Genomic DNA, 14,206 nt, shown 5'->3' on the forward strand with positions numbered 1-14,206 from the left:
CTAAACATAAGTAGACATTATTAGAGGAAAATCGGAAATAAACTAAACTGAGTGACTTTATGACTAATTATTCTTATTATTGCAAGTATTAGTACGATAATTGAATTCACAACTCAATAAATTTTTATCACTTATTGCGAAATAGATCCTTAATATAATCTCTCTTTAGTGATATTTCACATTCAGTGTAGTGTATTTATGAAGAAAAAATCATATTTTTTACGATCATTTAACATTTCTCTTATATTCTCTTATACACATGAAGATGGCTTTCTCACAATTGCTACTTAATCCTAAATTAGCCGTAATTTTCCGTGATTTCCCAGAGAAGGCTAAGCAATCACAGGCTAGGAATTAATACCATATACTTAAATATTATCATATATATCATCTTTTGTTTGAACCTTTAACCAACTTTGAGAGGAGAGTATTCTTATATCAGTATCTTTTAAAAGTATATGCGTCTATCTGAAGTTGAAGATTTGTATTGTCTCAGGTTAAATTTCAGCTCTTGGTCAGCGAGCTCTAAATTTTACATCGTCATCAAAATTTCATACTCAGATTAAATTCACATGCTCTTTTCTTATTTCTTGAAAAGACCTGCTTTGCTTTTTTCTTCTCTCTCTCCTTACTTTTAAACATTCCTGTTATCTAGCTTATCTACCCCCAAGTGTACCATGTCCATTCCACTGACTACTTCAAACGGTATATGCTCTTGAAATCTTTTCACGATTTTAATGATTTCTAACTTTTTTTTTACAGGCAACCCCATCGAAAATAACCAGACCTCCATCACTGCTGGCGAGTGGGGACCCGTTCTGATTAATGATTTTAATCTGATTGACCAACTTGCCCATTTTGATCGTGAGCGTATTCCGGAGCGTGTGGTTCATGCCAAGGTTCGATATGATTTTATTTTTTTTATCGTTAATCTCTGACATATATTTTTATTAGGGTGCTGGTGCACACGGTTATTTCGAAGTGACGCATGATGTGACACATCTTACTAAGGCTAAATTCCTTGACCGAGTGGGCAAACGTACACCCGTGTTTGTCCGATTTTCCACTGTAGGTGGCGAAAAAGGTTCTGCCGACACTGCTCGTGATCCTCGCGGTTTTGCAGTCAAGTTTTACACTGAAGAGGTATTTTGACGTAAACCATTTTGTCAATTGAATGTGTATTTATCAATTCTTATTTCAACAAAGGGTAACTGGGATATGGTTGGAAACAACACTCCTGTTTTCTTTATACGTGATCCAATTAAATTCCCTCACTTCATTCACACTCAAAAACGTCACCCTCAGACTAATTATCCTGACGCCGATATGTTCTGGGATTTCCTTTCACTTGTACCCGAGTCTCTTCATCAGGTTACCATTCTTATGAGCGACCGTGGTACTCCCGATGGTTATCGCCATATGAACGGCTATTCATCGCATACACTCAAATTGGTCAATGAAGAGGGCAAATTCAAATATGTTAAATTCCACTTTAAGACCGATCAAGGAATTAAAAACTTTACCGCCGAGGAAGCCAGGAGACTTGCTGGAGAAGATCCTGACTATGCTACACGTGACCTGTTTAATGCCATTGCTCGAGGTGATTACCCATCGTGGAGTGTGTATGTCCAAGTAATGGAACCTGAGGATGCTAAAAAATACCGTTGGAACCCATTCGACGTGACTAAAGTTTGGCCCCACGGTGATTATCCTCTGCAACCTATCGGTAAAATGGTACTCAATCGTAACCCAGATAACTACTTCGCTGAGGTGGAGCAGGCTGCGTTCGCTCCTTCTCACCTCGTGCCTGGCATTGATGCATCCTATGATCGAATGCTTCAAGGGCGTCTTTTCTCTTATCCTGATACTCACCGTCATCGTCTAGGACCTAATTATCATCAAATTCCTATTAATACGCCTAAGAACCGTGTGGCCAATTATCAACGCGATGGATTTATGGCCGTGAATGGAAACGGAGGTGCCGCACCTAACTATGAACCCAATAGCTTCTCGCCCATTCGCCAAACAAACATTCCTCATACTACCTTCTCAGCCGAAGAAGTTTCAGGACTCGTTGGTCGCTTCACGTATCGCCTAACTGATGACGATTTTGTCCAACCTGGCAATCTCTATCGCCTTATGACAAATGACCAAAAGGTATTGCGATATTTTATGTCATATTTGAAATTTGAATATTGTATCTCATTGGCGTTTCATTCACTTAGGAGCGATTGGTTTCCAACATCGTTAATTCTTTGGGAGGAGCCAAGAGATTCATTCAAGAGCGCCAACTTCAGCATTTCTACCGCGCAGACAAGGAGTGGGGAAAGCGTATTGAGGATGGCTTGAAGAAGCTTCAGTCCAAAGCATAAACTATTTAAAATTATGTTGGGATTCTTATGAATTCTTATTTTATTATTTTTTTTTCTTCAGCTGTAAAATTTAATGATTTCCCAACTCTCCCTTTTTATTTTGTATTAGAGAAAATGAAGAATAAGCAATAGCCTAAACGAATGGTTTTTTTCATGAGGCAATAAATGGCTATAATGAATTTTGACAGATGGATTCCTACTGATACGAGACTCTCAAAGGATTCTATTTTTGTGAAGAGTTTTTGAAGTATAAATTGTATTATTTTCCGTAGTAAAATATATCTGGATATGTAGGTGGCAAAATTACAGTCACAAACTACAAACAAAATTCGAGCTAAATACTAAACTATGCTTCATATAAGTCATGGATAATTCTATAATCGAAGCTTGCGAACAAGGTATAGAGATATGAAATTGAAATACAAATAATTATTCGATTAAATTTACAAATATCGATAGGCAATATTGAGGCTTTGAAAGAGCTTATCTCACAAGACAGTTCTCATCTAGCTCATCCACTCCTTCATATTGCTGCACGGAATGGCCATGTCAACATCGTGCGCTATCTTTTGAGACATGGCTTTCCATGGAACTCATTAGACTCAAAAGGAAACACAGCGGGTGAAGATGCCACTCCTGAGTGTTATGAAGAGTTAGTAAACGAGGGTGTGAGGGCAGAAATGGTGCTAGGACTTTTAGCAAGAAAAGAGGAGACTGAGAGTGAGGATGAAGGAGAAGAGAAGAAACATATCGTAAATGCAGATTATCTGAGCCAGACACTTCTATATAAAGATGAAAAATTAATAGATGAAGAAGGAAACGGAGTAATGATGGGTAAGAATGCATAGATATATATGTAAGTATAAAACTGCCAAAATTCATTCTGATTTTTGTGGCATAGGTTGGGAGGAACCACTCATGAAGCGGCACGCAGATATAATTTGTCCCAAGGAAGGTCTAACTGTATTAAATATTGGTATGTGCCAGAGAACAGTGTCTTATCCATCACTTATTTGGATTAATCGATTGTAAATACTAAGGATTTGGACTTGGAATTATTGATAAGGAGCTCCAAAAACGAAGGCCTGCAAACCATGTTATTGTAGAAGCGCATCCAGATGTTTACAAGTATATGCTCAGTAATGGCTGGGACAAAAAACCAGGAGTAAAAATTTTATTCGGACGATGGCAGGAAAAGATTGGAGAAATTGCACAGTTTTGTTACGATGGAATCTTTTTTGACACGTTTGGAGAGCATTATCAGGTGGGCACTATTAGAGACAATTTTAGCTTTTTTTGTATAGTACGCCTATATTTCTACAAATTTAGGATATGCGTGAATGGCATGAGCACGTCCCTAACATCCTCGCACCCAACGGTACCTATTCATTTTTTAATGGACTTGGGGGCGATCACCAACTGTTTAATTCGGTATACTGCCGAATTGTTGAGATTGAACTTGGTAGCATGGGTTTGGAAACTACCTATGAACCTGTTGAAATAGATGTGGACGACCCCAGGATATGGGATGGAATCAAGAGACAATATTGGCAATTAAAAAAATACCATTTGCCAATTTGTCGATTCATTGATTAAAATTAAACTATCCAGGCAAACAGTAGAATAAAGTCATCTTTTTGGTTAGCTGCCTCTTCTATTAGCTTTTAACTAAATATTTAGAAAGAGGGGAAATATTCGCTTTTATTCGAGATAAAAATATCCTATTTTGCACTTATAATGTTATCCTAATCTTATTTAAAGAGAGCTCGACTAAATAATTTCATTACTTAAGATAAACTTGATGTAAATTTTAAGGGCGCTGTATATAATCACTTTTTATCCAAAAATATTATCTATTTATGCATGATATTATGCTCATTAAATAATTGACTAGGCATGTGCGAGCGCTGGGATGAGAAAGAAATATAAAAGGATAAAAGCTTTCTAACACACATACAAAAAAAAAGAAAAATAAATTCAGCAAAAAAGAAAATTGTCAATGTGGGGAATTGAGACGCTAAGCATAGTAAAAATGTTCTCTTTTCACAACTATGATCCTCAATAGATATTTCAGCCTTAAAGACTTTTAATTTTATCGCTTGCTAAACCACATTCTACTATAAGCCAATCAGCTATCAAAACGAGGGCTCTGACTTGAATTTTTCTAGTAATCATTTCATATGTATCCAATTCTTCTTAGGATTATTAAAGATAATGCGTAAATTCACTCGTTTGTTCTCAGTTTTTATTCTAGTGCTATCGCACTTATCAACAATATGGGCAAAAGAGATGATATCTCTAAGAGATGAGGACTTCGATAAATCGATTGCAAAGGGTGTTTGGTGAGTACGAGTTCATTATTGTTAACTATTTAACATCCTTGAAGCGTGTGAAAAGATGGAGAATTTTCAGCTTGTTTTGCTCTGTTGCAATCGTATCTAAATCCATCATTTTTATGTATAAATTCGAAGGTTTATAAAATTTTTTGCTCCTTGGTGTCCACACTGCAGAGCACTAGGTATTGATACAATCCACCTTATTCTGTTGATGTATATTGAATGCTTAGAGAACACGTTCAATAATTTCAATCTTTTTATATAATAGCTCCGAAATGGTCTGAACTTCACAATGTCCTGGCTCCCTTGGAGGAAGATAAAGAGCTCTATATTGCTGAAGTGGATTGTACACTAAATGGAGGTATAGAGCTTCTCTATATAATATTTTATTACTTTCGCTAAATTTTCTGCTATAGATCTCTGTACGAAAAATGCGATCAAATATTATCCTACTTTATATTTGTAAGTCTTGAAGAATTTAAAGTTATTAGTTTACCGATTATTCTTACTAAATTTTTTTAATCTTTTAGATTTCAAGATGGTGTAAAAATCGAAGAATATAATGATGATCTCGAAGTTGCCAGTTTGAAGAACTACGTTCTGAATAAGTTCGACCAGCTAACAAATGCACCAACGTCTAATACCTTGGGTGAAAAGGCTGAGGAAACCAATGATAACTCAGGAAATATAATCGAGATACCAAACCCTGATGGTAAATTAATATCCTTGGATGCAGCAACCTTTGAAAAACAGGTGCTTGGCGCTCCAGATCAGCATTGGTTTATCGATATGTATGCTCCATGGTGTGATCATTGCAAAAGACTGGCTCCAACATGGGAAAAGCTGGCTTTATCACTGAAAGGACAAGTTAACGTGGCCAAAATAGATTGCACTACCGAAATCTCATTATGCAAGTCTTATAATGTGAAGAGATTCCCCACCTTAAAATTGTAACTATATTAGTCTATCATATTCTATTTATTCTTTTTTAACCTATCATGCTACTTTCATAGTTTTGCTCAAGGTGGTAATGTAGAATACAATGGCCCACGGACACTTGAGGCTTTTCAGAGTTTTGCACGAAAAATGGCAGGGTATATTTATCATTGATCATTTCTTTATTAAATTCTCTATTTATAACCTGCACTTGCATTTATTTAGTTCTCCTATACAAGAAATTTCTGCTGCTGATCTACCAAAACTAAAGCAGGACCATGAGTCCTTTTTCCTTTTTCTCTATGATAGCCGCACATCAAAAGATGAAATGGTAAGGACATAAATTATCGGACAATGTGTTGAATGAATTGATTAATGTTATTACGGATAGAATTCGGTATCTGCTGTAGCCCGCAAATATCTCGACCAAGTGCAGTTCTTCAAGTCGAAAGATCCCATTACTCAACGTGCAGTCGGTGTATCAACAACATCACTTCTAGTCTTGAAAGAAGGATACCAGGAAAAATTTTCGGGCCCGTTTTTGAGTAATTCTATCCAAGAGTGGGTCGGTCGCGTGCGTTTTCCGCTTCTCGCCGAATTAAAATACGACAACATAAATGACTTGTTCAAAGGTGATCGCCTTATTGTGCTCGGGATCTATGACACAAATAAACCAGGATGGAAAACAGATAATGCCCGCCTCAAAGCCGTTGCACTCGAAACTTACACTCGGAATCCGCATATTGATGTTGCTTTTGCATGGCTTGATGGAGTGCAGTGGAGTCGATATATATACCGAATGTACAGCTTACGTCCTCGCAACCTTCCAAGAATTGTTATTGCCCATTCCAATGTAAATGCCTGTGAATTACTCCTACCTTTAATTAACTACTCCTACCTTTCTAACTTAATATTTTCTACAGAAGGATAAATACTGGGACACTGACTCGACTGGGAGATATCTCGTAGCAGATAATAGTCTTATTGATACACTTTCTGCTATTGAAAACAAGAAAATTCTGGTAAGCTATTCACATAGTATTCACATTCATCGTCTCTTATTTCAATTTCTGTCACAATTTTCATATGCATAGCCAAAAAGTTCCATCGGTTTCCTAGAGCGAACTGCACGGTCTTTCTATCATAAAATTAACGAAATTGGACGACTTATTGGTCGTCATCCATTTATTGCTCTCTTAATAATATCTGGATTAGGTTACTTTGCTTTGAAACTTTCATCCGTGAGGAATGCCGCACGACTTTCGGGCAGCGGGTGGTCGCTGGAAACGTCGCATCCTAAACCAGAATAAAATATTTATGAGGGAGAGTTGATTAAATGACGGATGTCTGTTGTCTCTTGTTATTTTATGTGTTAAATCCTTCCAATCCCATGTTGTCTTTTAAAGTCTTTTCAAGCTCATTAGCGAGTATCTCACATTTCATATTTTATCTTGATATTAAAAGAAATGCTTAAGCTGTTTTGACCACGAGTTATTTTGATGAGAAATATGCAAGATGAGAAGTAGAGATCACATATTTTTCAGTAATATATACTGAAGTTGATATTTCTGCTATCAAGATCAAATTTTGTTATATTATATAATGTCTAAAATACAAGAGGATGAAAGGAAATATTATGTATTAAGTGAGTATTTGTGACCACACTTGCGACAATGGTAGAATACTGTTTGGCCTTCATCAGCAGACCGCATTTGCATGGTGTAGAAGCTCATTTCATTATGACCACAGCTCGGGCATTTTTCTTCGATCTAATAGACAATAAGATATTTTTTTACAATATACACATGGAACTAATCGAAATTTTATATTTACGGTAGCATCATTAGATCCTTTGTGTTTTTGCACCACAACTGATCGCTTGTTTTTAAGTGCGTTCTTAAATACAGAAGGTGAGCTCCTGGTAACGACTTCAAAGGATTCGTAGTCTATTGAACAAATGTCAAATCAAATGAAGTATTTAGTAAACACCTTAAAAACAATTTTCTTTGATAATATAATATGTTCAATAAACATAGCATACCAATACTGCTTTGGACAGTGCCACATAATGAACAAGCAAGCAAGTCATCATCTCCTGGCATATCTAGAAGATTTCCACACTCAGGACAGAATATAAGTGAGCCGATGATTGCAGGCTGATTAGAACTAGCAGACGGATTTGACATTTTGTATTTGGACATTTATTACAATTAATAGTTCAAAATATATGTATAAACATCTGTATTTTATTTCGCAGTCATAAAATTTGACAGTCACATTTAATATAACATTTATTGCTCAGAAAATTGGCACTGCGCTGGAAATACGTTGTTAATGATTGCATTTCCATACTTTTGCCCAGCAAACGAAAGCGCTTCCTATTACAGTGGTTTTATCACGATTAGTGTAATAGTTCTTTTCTATCATAGAAGTAATTTCGGTGATATATCATGACTTTATTACTTCAGGGTCAGGAATATTTTCTCGAGATTGAGATTCCATCTAATCAAAAAGATTTAAGCGGTGCAATATTATATGGATGCCCTGCTCTCAGAAATTTGCTTGCTCCTCATAAAACTGCTATCCAGCAAGTAGGGTTTTTCTACAGATACCTTCTCATAGCACATTTTTAATACTTATCACGATTTATTCCCTACATAAGAGGCTGGATCAATGTTCTGATATTACAAGCTTTTTGCTTGATTTACGTGAATTTTTAGTAAAATTTTTTCTTTTGTTTTTATTGTTTATAAAAAATTAACCCTTTTTATTTTAGGAAAGGAATGTCAATTACGATAAACCGCTATGGAAGCCTGCAGCTACATTCTACATGACCTTGCTTGCTGAACTCGAGGAAATTGGATGGGAGAAACTACAATATATAGAACCCTCTTTAATGAAGATGCAATTTCTAATAAGGTAGTTGCATTAATACTTTTGCACTCATGTTTTCTCATGGTTTTTTAAATTTAGAGGCGTCTCAGGAAGGGAGCATCATATCCATATAAGTTTGCCGCCTAATTATCCAGATTCTTCACCTCAAGTACGAGTAGATATTCCAGTGCCCCTAAAAATTGATTTTAAAAATCCTGGCATACCCCAGATAAATCATATCCTTAATGCATGTAGAGAGGTAGCCTCATCGGTTATACTTGCTACACTTCATATACAATCTATCTAAATATTTTGTTTGTTAGGTGATTCAAACTTATGAACCTCTCTGGGATGTATTGGATGACCTTGATGAAAACGCTTGGATCCTTGAACCCGATAAACCAAGTCGTAGCGACCTAATGCGACGGCTGTCTCTTGGTAGTTGTTATATATAATTTGGTTCAGTTTAATAGTGTGATTGACCTTTTCATTATATAATAGGCAATCATTGCTCGCTTCAGATAGAGCTAGACCCAGAAATGCCACGTGCTCTTTGCAAATGTCGTCTATTTGGACCTGAGCACGCGATATCATCATTACGTGAAAATATGAATCGAAATAGACAACTATGGTAAAGTTTTAAATAGAATATCGAGTAATCTTAAATATATATTAACATTTATTTATTTAGGAACCCAGCTCACTCAGTTAGAAAAAACTTGGAGATATTACTTGAATGTTCTCTCCCATCACGACGTAAATCCAACGAGGACGAGGAATACAGTGTTTCATGCGGAATATGTTATGCTTATCAAATAAATGGACGAATACCTGATCAGATGTGCAACAATACACTATGTGGGCAACCTTTTCACCAAACATGCTTATATGAGGTATATTTGTTTTTCTTTGATCTTATTTAAATTACGCCGGGTTGGACATCTATTAATTACATTAGTGGCTACGATCAATACCCTCTACACGACAAAGCTTTAACTGTTTGTTTGGAGCATGCCCATATTGTAAAGATGTAATATTTAGAAACTCGGTATATTTTATGGCTTTTCTAATCTACATCCCTTTCACTTTCTTCTCATAGTCTATCATGACAACTTCATTCGAAACAATAAAGTAGCAATTCAGAATGTGGCTTAGCAAAATTATGAACGGGGGTCAGTTTGATTCTTATAACTAGAGGAATAAAATATTATCTATTTTTTCTCGGTTTAATAATAAGGGCAAAAAAAAAGAAAAAAAATACGTTTTTCTACAAGCCTATATGCCTTTATATTCCACCATTCATTATGTCTACAACAACTCTTTTCCGTTCTGAGGAAATGTCCCTCATCCAGCTTTACATCCCAACAGAAGTTGCTCACGCCACCGTTGCTGAACTAGGAGAGCTTGGCCTAGTTCAGTTTAGAGATGTAAGCTCGGAAATAAACTCCCTATTCAATTTCGTTTACCATAGTAATTCTGAAACTATACAATCTTTCACAGTTAAATCCAGATGTTAACGCTTTTCAGCGCGCTTTTGTTTCTGAAATTCGAAGATTCGATGAGTTAGAGAGGAAATGCCGTGAGTATTTCGATTTTAATTTAATTTTATTTTATGATTCAATGATTTTAAATAATATTTTATTTGATAAGGATTCTTTTCCTCCCAGCTTGAAAAAGTTGATATACCGATAAGACCACTCACTACATCAGCATACCTCTCCCGTGCTCGCCATGCTCAAGAAATCGACGATCTTGAAGCTACACTCACCGATCACGAAACGAAGATTCTTCAGATGAACAGTTCATATGAAACTTTACAAAGACGCTATCTTGAACTGACAGAGCTGAGACACGTACTTAAAGAGACGGCAGTCTTTTTTGAAGAGGTGAAATATTATCATGGAATGATTTATAATTTGCTTTATAACTTGATTGCGTTTATATAAGGCTGAATCACGGCAAGAAGATATCCGTAATTCATTTGATGAAAGCACGGCGCCACTCCTTGAACACGATTTGGAAGCACAGCGTAATGAAAGCTCCATCAGCATCGGGTATGTGTCGGGTGTCATCTCTCGCGCCCGGTTGCAAACATTTGAACGTGTTCTATGGCGCGCGCTCCGCGGTAACCTATATATGAATTACGCCGAAATCGATGAGCCCATCACTGATCCTGCTACTGATGAGCTTGTAGGAAAAAAACGTTTTTATTATCTTTGGACATGGAAGAGAACTTCTCAACAAGATCCGTAAACTCTCAGAAAGCCTGGGAGCGACACTTTATACAATTGATGCATCTGCTGAAAAACGACGGGAGCAATTAGCAGAGGTTACAGCAAGAATCGAAGATATTAATAATGTAAATAATAATTACATATATTGCATTTGTATATATAACATTGAATTCATCCATTTGATTAGGTCCTCTCTAACACTAATCAAACTCGCCGAGCGGAATTGCTCAAAGTTGCAGAGAACATTTCTGCATGGAGCACGATTGTCAAAAAGGAGAAGGCAACATATAGTGCAATGAATTTATTTAATTATGACAGTAACCGAAAATGTCTGATTGCCGAAGGATGGTGCCCTACTATGGATATCAATAGGATCCAGCTTTCGTTGAGGCAATCCACTGTAAGCATGACTCAATAATTGCAGCCTTTTATCTCAATGGAACCTATGGATTATACTATTTGTCTTAATAATTTAGGAGGCCGCTGGCGGAATGATTCCTTCTATTCTTAATGAGCTGCGTACGACAAAGGAGCCCCCAACCTTCCATCGCACTAACAAATTTACCGCCGGCTTTCAAAATATTGTGGATGCTTATGGTGTTGCTAAGTATCGTGAAGTCAATCCTGGTCTCTTCACGATCATATCTTTTCCATTCCTTTTTGCCGTCATGTTTGGTGATCTTGGTCATGGAGCCATTCTAACTTTAATTGCACTTTGGATGGTCTTGCGCGAAAAACGCTTGGAGAAAGAAACGAACGATGAAGTAATTTAATACATTAACCCGCTTATACTTGATATCTTTTTTAATATTTATCAATAATTTTTAGATCTTCGGGATGTTTTTCTTTGGTCGTTATATCATCTTACTTATGGGGCTATTCTCCATCTTTACGGGTCTGATCTATAATGACATATTTTCACTCTCAATGAGTCTATTTAAATCGGGATGGGAATGGCCAGAGAATTTCGAGATTGGACAAATGCTTCAAGCTAAGCAGGTTGGCGTCTATCCATTCGGAATTGACCCGGTATGTTGAATATTATCTAAAAAGAAAATGAATATTTCTGGTATAACAATTTATTGATCTCGAAAGGCTTGGCATGGTGCAACTAATAATCTGACCTTCAGCAATTCTTACAAGATGAAGCAAGCTATTATCTTTGGTGTGATTCAAGTAAATAGTCTCCACTCAGCTGATTTCTTATCCGTACGCTAATATGTGAATTTATTATTATTTTTCTAGATGACCTTTGGTATCATCCTGACCAATTTCAATTATATTCACTTCAACCGGCGCTCCTCAGTATGGGCAGAATTTGTTCCGCAAATACTTTTCATGATGTCTATTTTTGGTTATCTTGTGTTTACCATCATACTCAAATGGTCGATTGATTGGTATGCAACAGATGCTGACGGGAATCCTCTCCACAACTCTCCCCCTAGTCTTCTAAATATGCTCATCTTCATGTTCCTCTCTCCTGGGAGTGTCGACCCCAAAGATCAGCTATTTCCCGGTCAAGGCCCATTGCAAGGATTTCTGTTGTTGCTTGCCATAGTTTGTGTACCCTGGATGTTATTGGCCCATCCTCTATTGCTTCGCCGAGAGCATAAACGGGTGCTTGAACAGGGATATCGTCAAATAGGAGATGTGCGAGTATCGTCTGAAGAACAAAATAGCGGTGGCGCCGTAATTACTGAGGAAATGAGCCAAGAGAATGTAAGACTCCATTTTGATTTCATCATTAAGTTTCTCCATTTTCATATCTCTATTATACTGTAATAGCATTTTGATTTTTCAGACGTGATGATTAACCAGGGAATTCATACTATTGAATTCTGTCTTGAGTGTATCTCTAATACAGCTTCCTATCTTCGTTTGTGGGCTCTTTCCCTTGCTCATGCCCGTAAGTGGCCATTTTCATTTTAATTTTCTTTACGAGAATAAGCTGATTAGTGCCCATAGAATTGTCGGCGGTGCTATGGAATATGACTCTCAAGCAAGTTTTCAATTTCAAAGGCACTCTTGGTGTTGTCGGCTTGTTCATAGGCTTCGCAGTCTGGTTTTCCTTAACCATATTTATTCTCCTGCTCATGGAGGGTCTGTCTGCTTTCCTACACGCACTCCGTCTGCACTGGGTCGAATTCAATGGCAAGTTTTACAAAGCGTCTGGAGTCAAGTTCGAGCCTTTCTCATTTGCGAATATCTTGGATGATAAAGCTGCTTGATCCACACAAGCTGCCATATAATTTACTTATAAATAAAAAGGATTTTATATTTGATATAGCTAATTTTCCACATCTATTGACAAGAATATGCAAATAGAGAATGCATCTTGAACTTTTCTTAGTGATCGTTATCGTGATTTAATCAGATGCTCTGAGGGCATACCTAAAAACGTGAAAAATTTTTCTTTAAAATCCGCTCACTCTATGTGAGAAAGAGTAGTAGTTACATTCGAACTGTAAACAATCCGTCTGGAAATCCGTGTTGAGTTTCTTCCTTAATTAACGATAACCCAGCTTTACGAAAGATATCCTTAAAATCTTTATCTGGTCTGTCAGAATAAAAGAACTCTCCATAAGCATTAATGTGTGTAACTAATATCATATATTCTCTACCTTGTCACACTAGAATCCTCTTCATCGTATAAACATTCATTTGATGAAATATTTTCTTTCACTCCGATTATGCCTCCAGGTTTTAATCCTTTTTTACATCTCTGAAAGAATGTAATAAGATCATCTAAAAAGATAGATCTAAAAATGAATTGGCTGAGAATAGGGAAATACTTTGATTAATTACCGTCTGTTAAATGACCAAGTACCCATTGGCACCATATTAAGTCATACCGGCCTTCTACTGGCACGAAATTTTGCAGACCACAGGTATAGAAATCACCCACCTTGCCGTCACGAACTTGTTCCTTGAGATCAATGCGAGCCCTTTTGATGAATTTTTCGCATTGCTCTACCAGATCCACACGCTCAAAAGGAACCTTGAGCAACATCTGTTGTGTTACGCGGCCGATTCCCGCACCGCAATCACAAGCATACTGCGGGGAGATGCAGGGTGCTTTGATCAAATGTCCACCGGCGCCTTTTTTACCGACAGTAAGCTCACGAAGAAACCGAAGAGATCCTTGCGTGTCTATATGGGATATACGGCCGAAACCTCCAAGCATCCCATCGACGTCAGGGTCGATGGAATTCCAGTAGGACTGAGCATGTCCGTACCAATCCTTTTAGAAATACAAAAATAAACAAAAGTTCAATTCGTCATGGAGGAAGTTGACGAAAGAGATGCAAGGGTATAAACTAGCATAGATATAAAACCTCCGAGCTCATTGATTTGACGTGGGACTCCATTACGACAGGGTTAAAGAAGTTCAAAGCACTACCAACCAAACGGCAGCCGAGTGTTCAGAAAAGGTTAGTGTGGGTCAGCAGAGTTG

At 37.0% G+C, this 14,206-nt stretch overlaps 7 protein-coding genes across 7 annotated transcripts; 5 read left to right on the forward strand and 2 right to left on the reverse strand.

The window, feature by feature from the left end:
- Positions 1–677: 677 nt before the first annotated feature.
- Positions 678–2,372, forward strand: VTP21DRAFT_10433 (uncharacterized protein; the record flags this gene model as incomplete). Its single annotated transcript, XM_069389769.1, has 5 exons — positions 678–705; positions 763–899; positions 955–1,143; positions 1,207–2,157; positions 2,226–2,372. 5 exons carry the CDS (start codon positions 678–680, stop codon positions 2,370–2,372), a joined length of 1,452 nt encoding a protein of 483 aa, XP_069253056.1.
- Positions 2,373–2,736: 364 nt separating this feature from the next.
- VTP21DRAFT_10434 (uncharacterized protein) lies at positions 2,737–3,968 on the forward strand (the record flags this gene model as incomplete). Its single annotated transcript, XM_069389770.1, has 5 exons — positions 2,737–2,770; positions 2,832–3,206; positions 3,274–3,348; positions 3,413–3,636; positions 3,702–3,968. The coding sequence occupies 5 exons, from the start codon at positions 2,737–2,739 to the stop codon at positions 3,966–3,968; spliced, it is 975 nt and encodes a 324-aa protein (XP_069253057.1).
- Positions 3,969–4,586: 618 nt separating this feature from the next.
- On the forward strand, positions 4,587–6,954 carry VTP21DRAFT_10435 (uncharacterized protein; the record flags this gene model as incomplete). Its single annotated transcript, XM_069389771.1, has 10 exons — positions 4,587–4,714; positions 4,844–4,890; positions 4,977–5,069; positions 5,125–5,170; positions 5,239–5,658; positions 5,722–5,802; positions 5,870–5,975; positions 6,036–6,497; positions 6,568–6,666; positions 6,739–6,954. The coding sequence occupies 10 exons, from the start codon at positions 4,587–4,589 to the stop codon at positions 6,952–6,954; spliced, it is 1,698 nt and encodes a 565-aa protein (XP_069253058.1).
- Positions 6,955–7,278: 324 nt separating this feature from the next.
- VTP21DRAFT_10436 (uncharacterized protein) lies at positions 7,279–7,845 on the reverse strand (the record flags this gene model as incomplete). Its single annotated transcript, XM_069389772.1, has 3 exons — positions 7,279–7,413; positions 7,478–7,590; positions 7,686–7,845. 3 exons carry the CDS (start codon positions 7,843–7,845, stop codon positions 7,279–7,281), a joined length of 408 nt encoding a protein of 135 aa, XP_069253059.1.
- Positions 7,846–7,978: 133 nt separating this feature from the next.
- On the forward strand, positions 7,979–9,653 carry VTP21DRAFT_10437 (uncharacterized protein; the record flags this gene model as incomplete). Its single annotated transcript, XM_069389773.1, has 10 exons — positions 7,979–8,050; positions 8,113–8,235; positions 8,307–8,363; positions 8,421–8,563; positions 8,618–8,777; positions 8,842–8,956; positions 9,020–9,149; positions 9,210–9,411; positions 9,477–9,548; positions 9,618–9,653. 10 exons carry the CDS (start codon positions 7,979–7,981, stop codon positions 9,651–9,653), a joined length of 1,110 nt encoding a protein of 369 aa, XP_069253060.1.
- A 169-nt stretch (positions 9,654–9,822) lies between these two features.
- On the forward strand, positions 9,823–12,980 carry VTP21DRAFT_10438 (uncharacterized protein; the record flags this gene model as incomplete). Its single annotated transcript, XM_069389774.1, has 12 exons — positions 9,823–9,945; positions 10,019–10,097; positions 10,169–10,404; positions 10,466–10,708; positions 10,764–10,877; positions 10,940–11,152; positions 11,229–11,516; positions 11,581–11,781; positions 11,896–11,928; positions 11,998–12,441; positions 12,538–12,658; positions 12,709–12,980. The coding sequence occupies 12 exons, from the start codon at positions 9,823–9,825 to the stop codon at positions 12,978–12,980; spliced, it is 2,367 nt and encodes a 788-aa protein (XP_069253061.1).
- A 138-nt stretch (positions 12,981–13,118) lies between these two features.
- Positions 13,119–14,120, reverse strand: VTP21DRAFT_10439 (uncharacterized protein; the record flags this gene model as incomplete). Its single annotated transcript, XM_069389775.1, has 5 exons — positions 13,119–13,143; positions 13,208–13,309; positions 13,374–13,497; positions 13,558–13,993; positions 14,088–14,120. The coding sequence occupies 5 exons, from the start codon at positions 14,118–14,120 to the stop codon at positions 13,119–13,121; spliced, it is 720 nt and encodes a 239-aa protein (XP_069253062.1).
- Between the last annotated feature and the right edge of the window lie 86 nt (positions 14,121–14,206).

The sequence above is a fragment of the Calcarisporiella thermophila genome (genome assembly GCF_041956535.1).
Source record: "Calcarisporiella thermophila strain CBS 279.70 unplaced genomic scaffold VTP21scaffold_7, whole genome shotgun sequence".
NCBI classification, from domain to species: Eukaryota; Fungi; Calcarisporiellomycota; class Calcarisporiellomycetes; order Calcarisporiellales; family Calcarisporiellaceae; genus Calcarisporiella; species Calcarisporiella thermophila.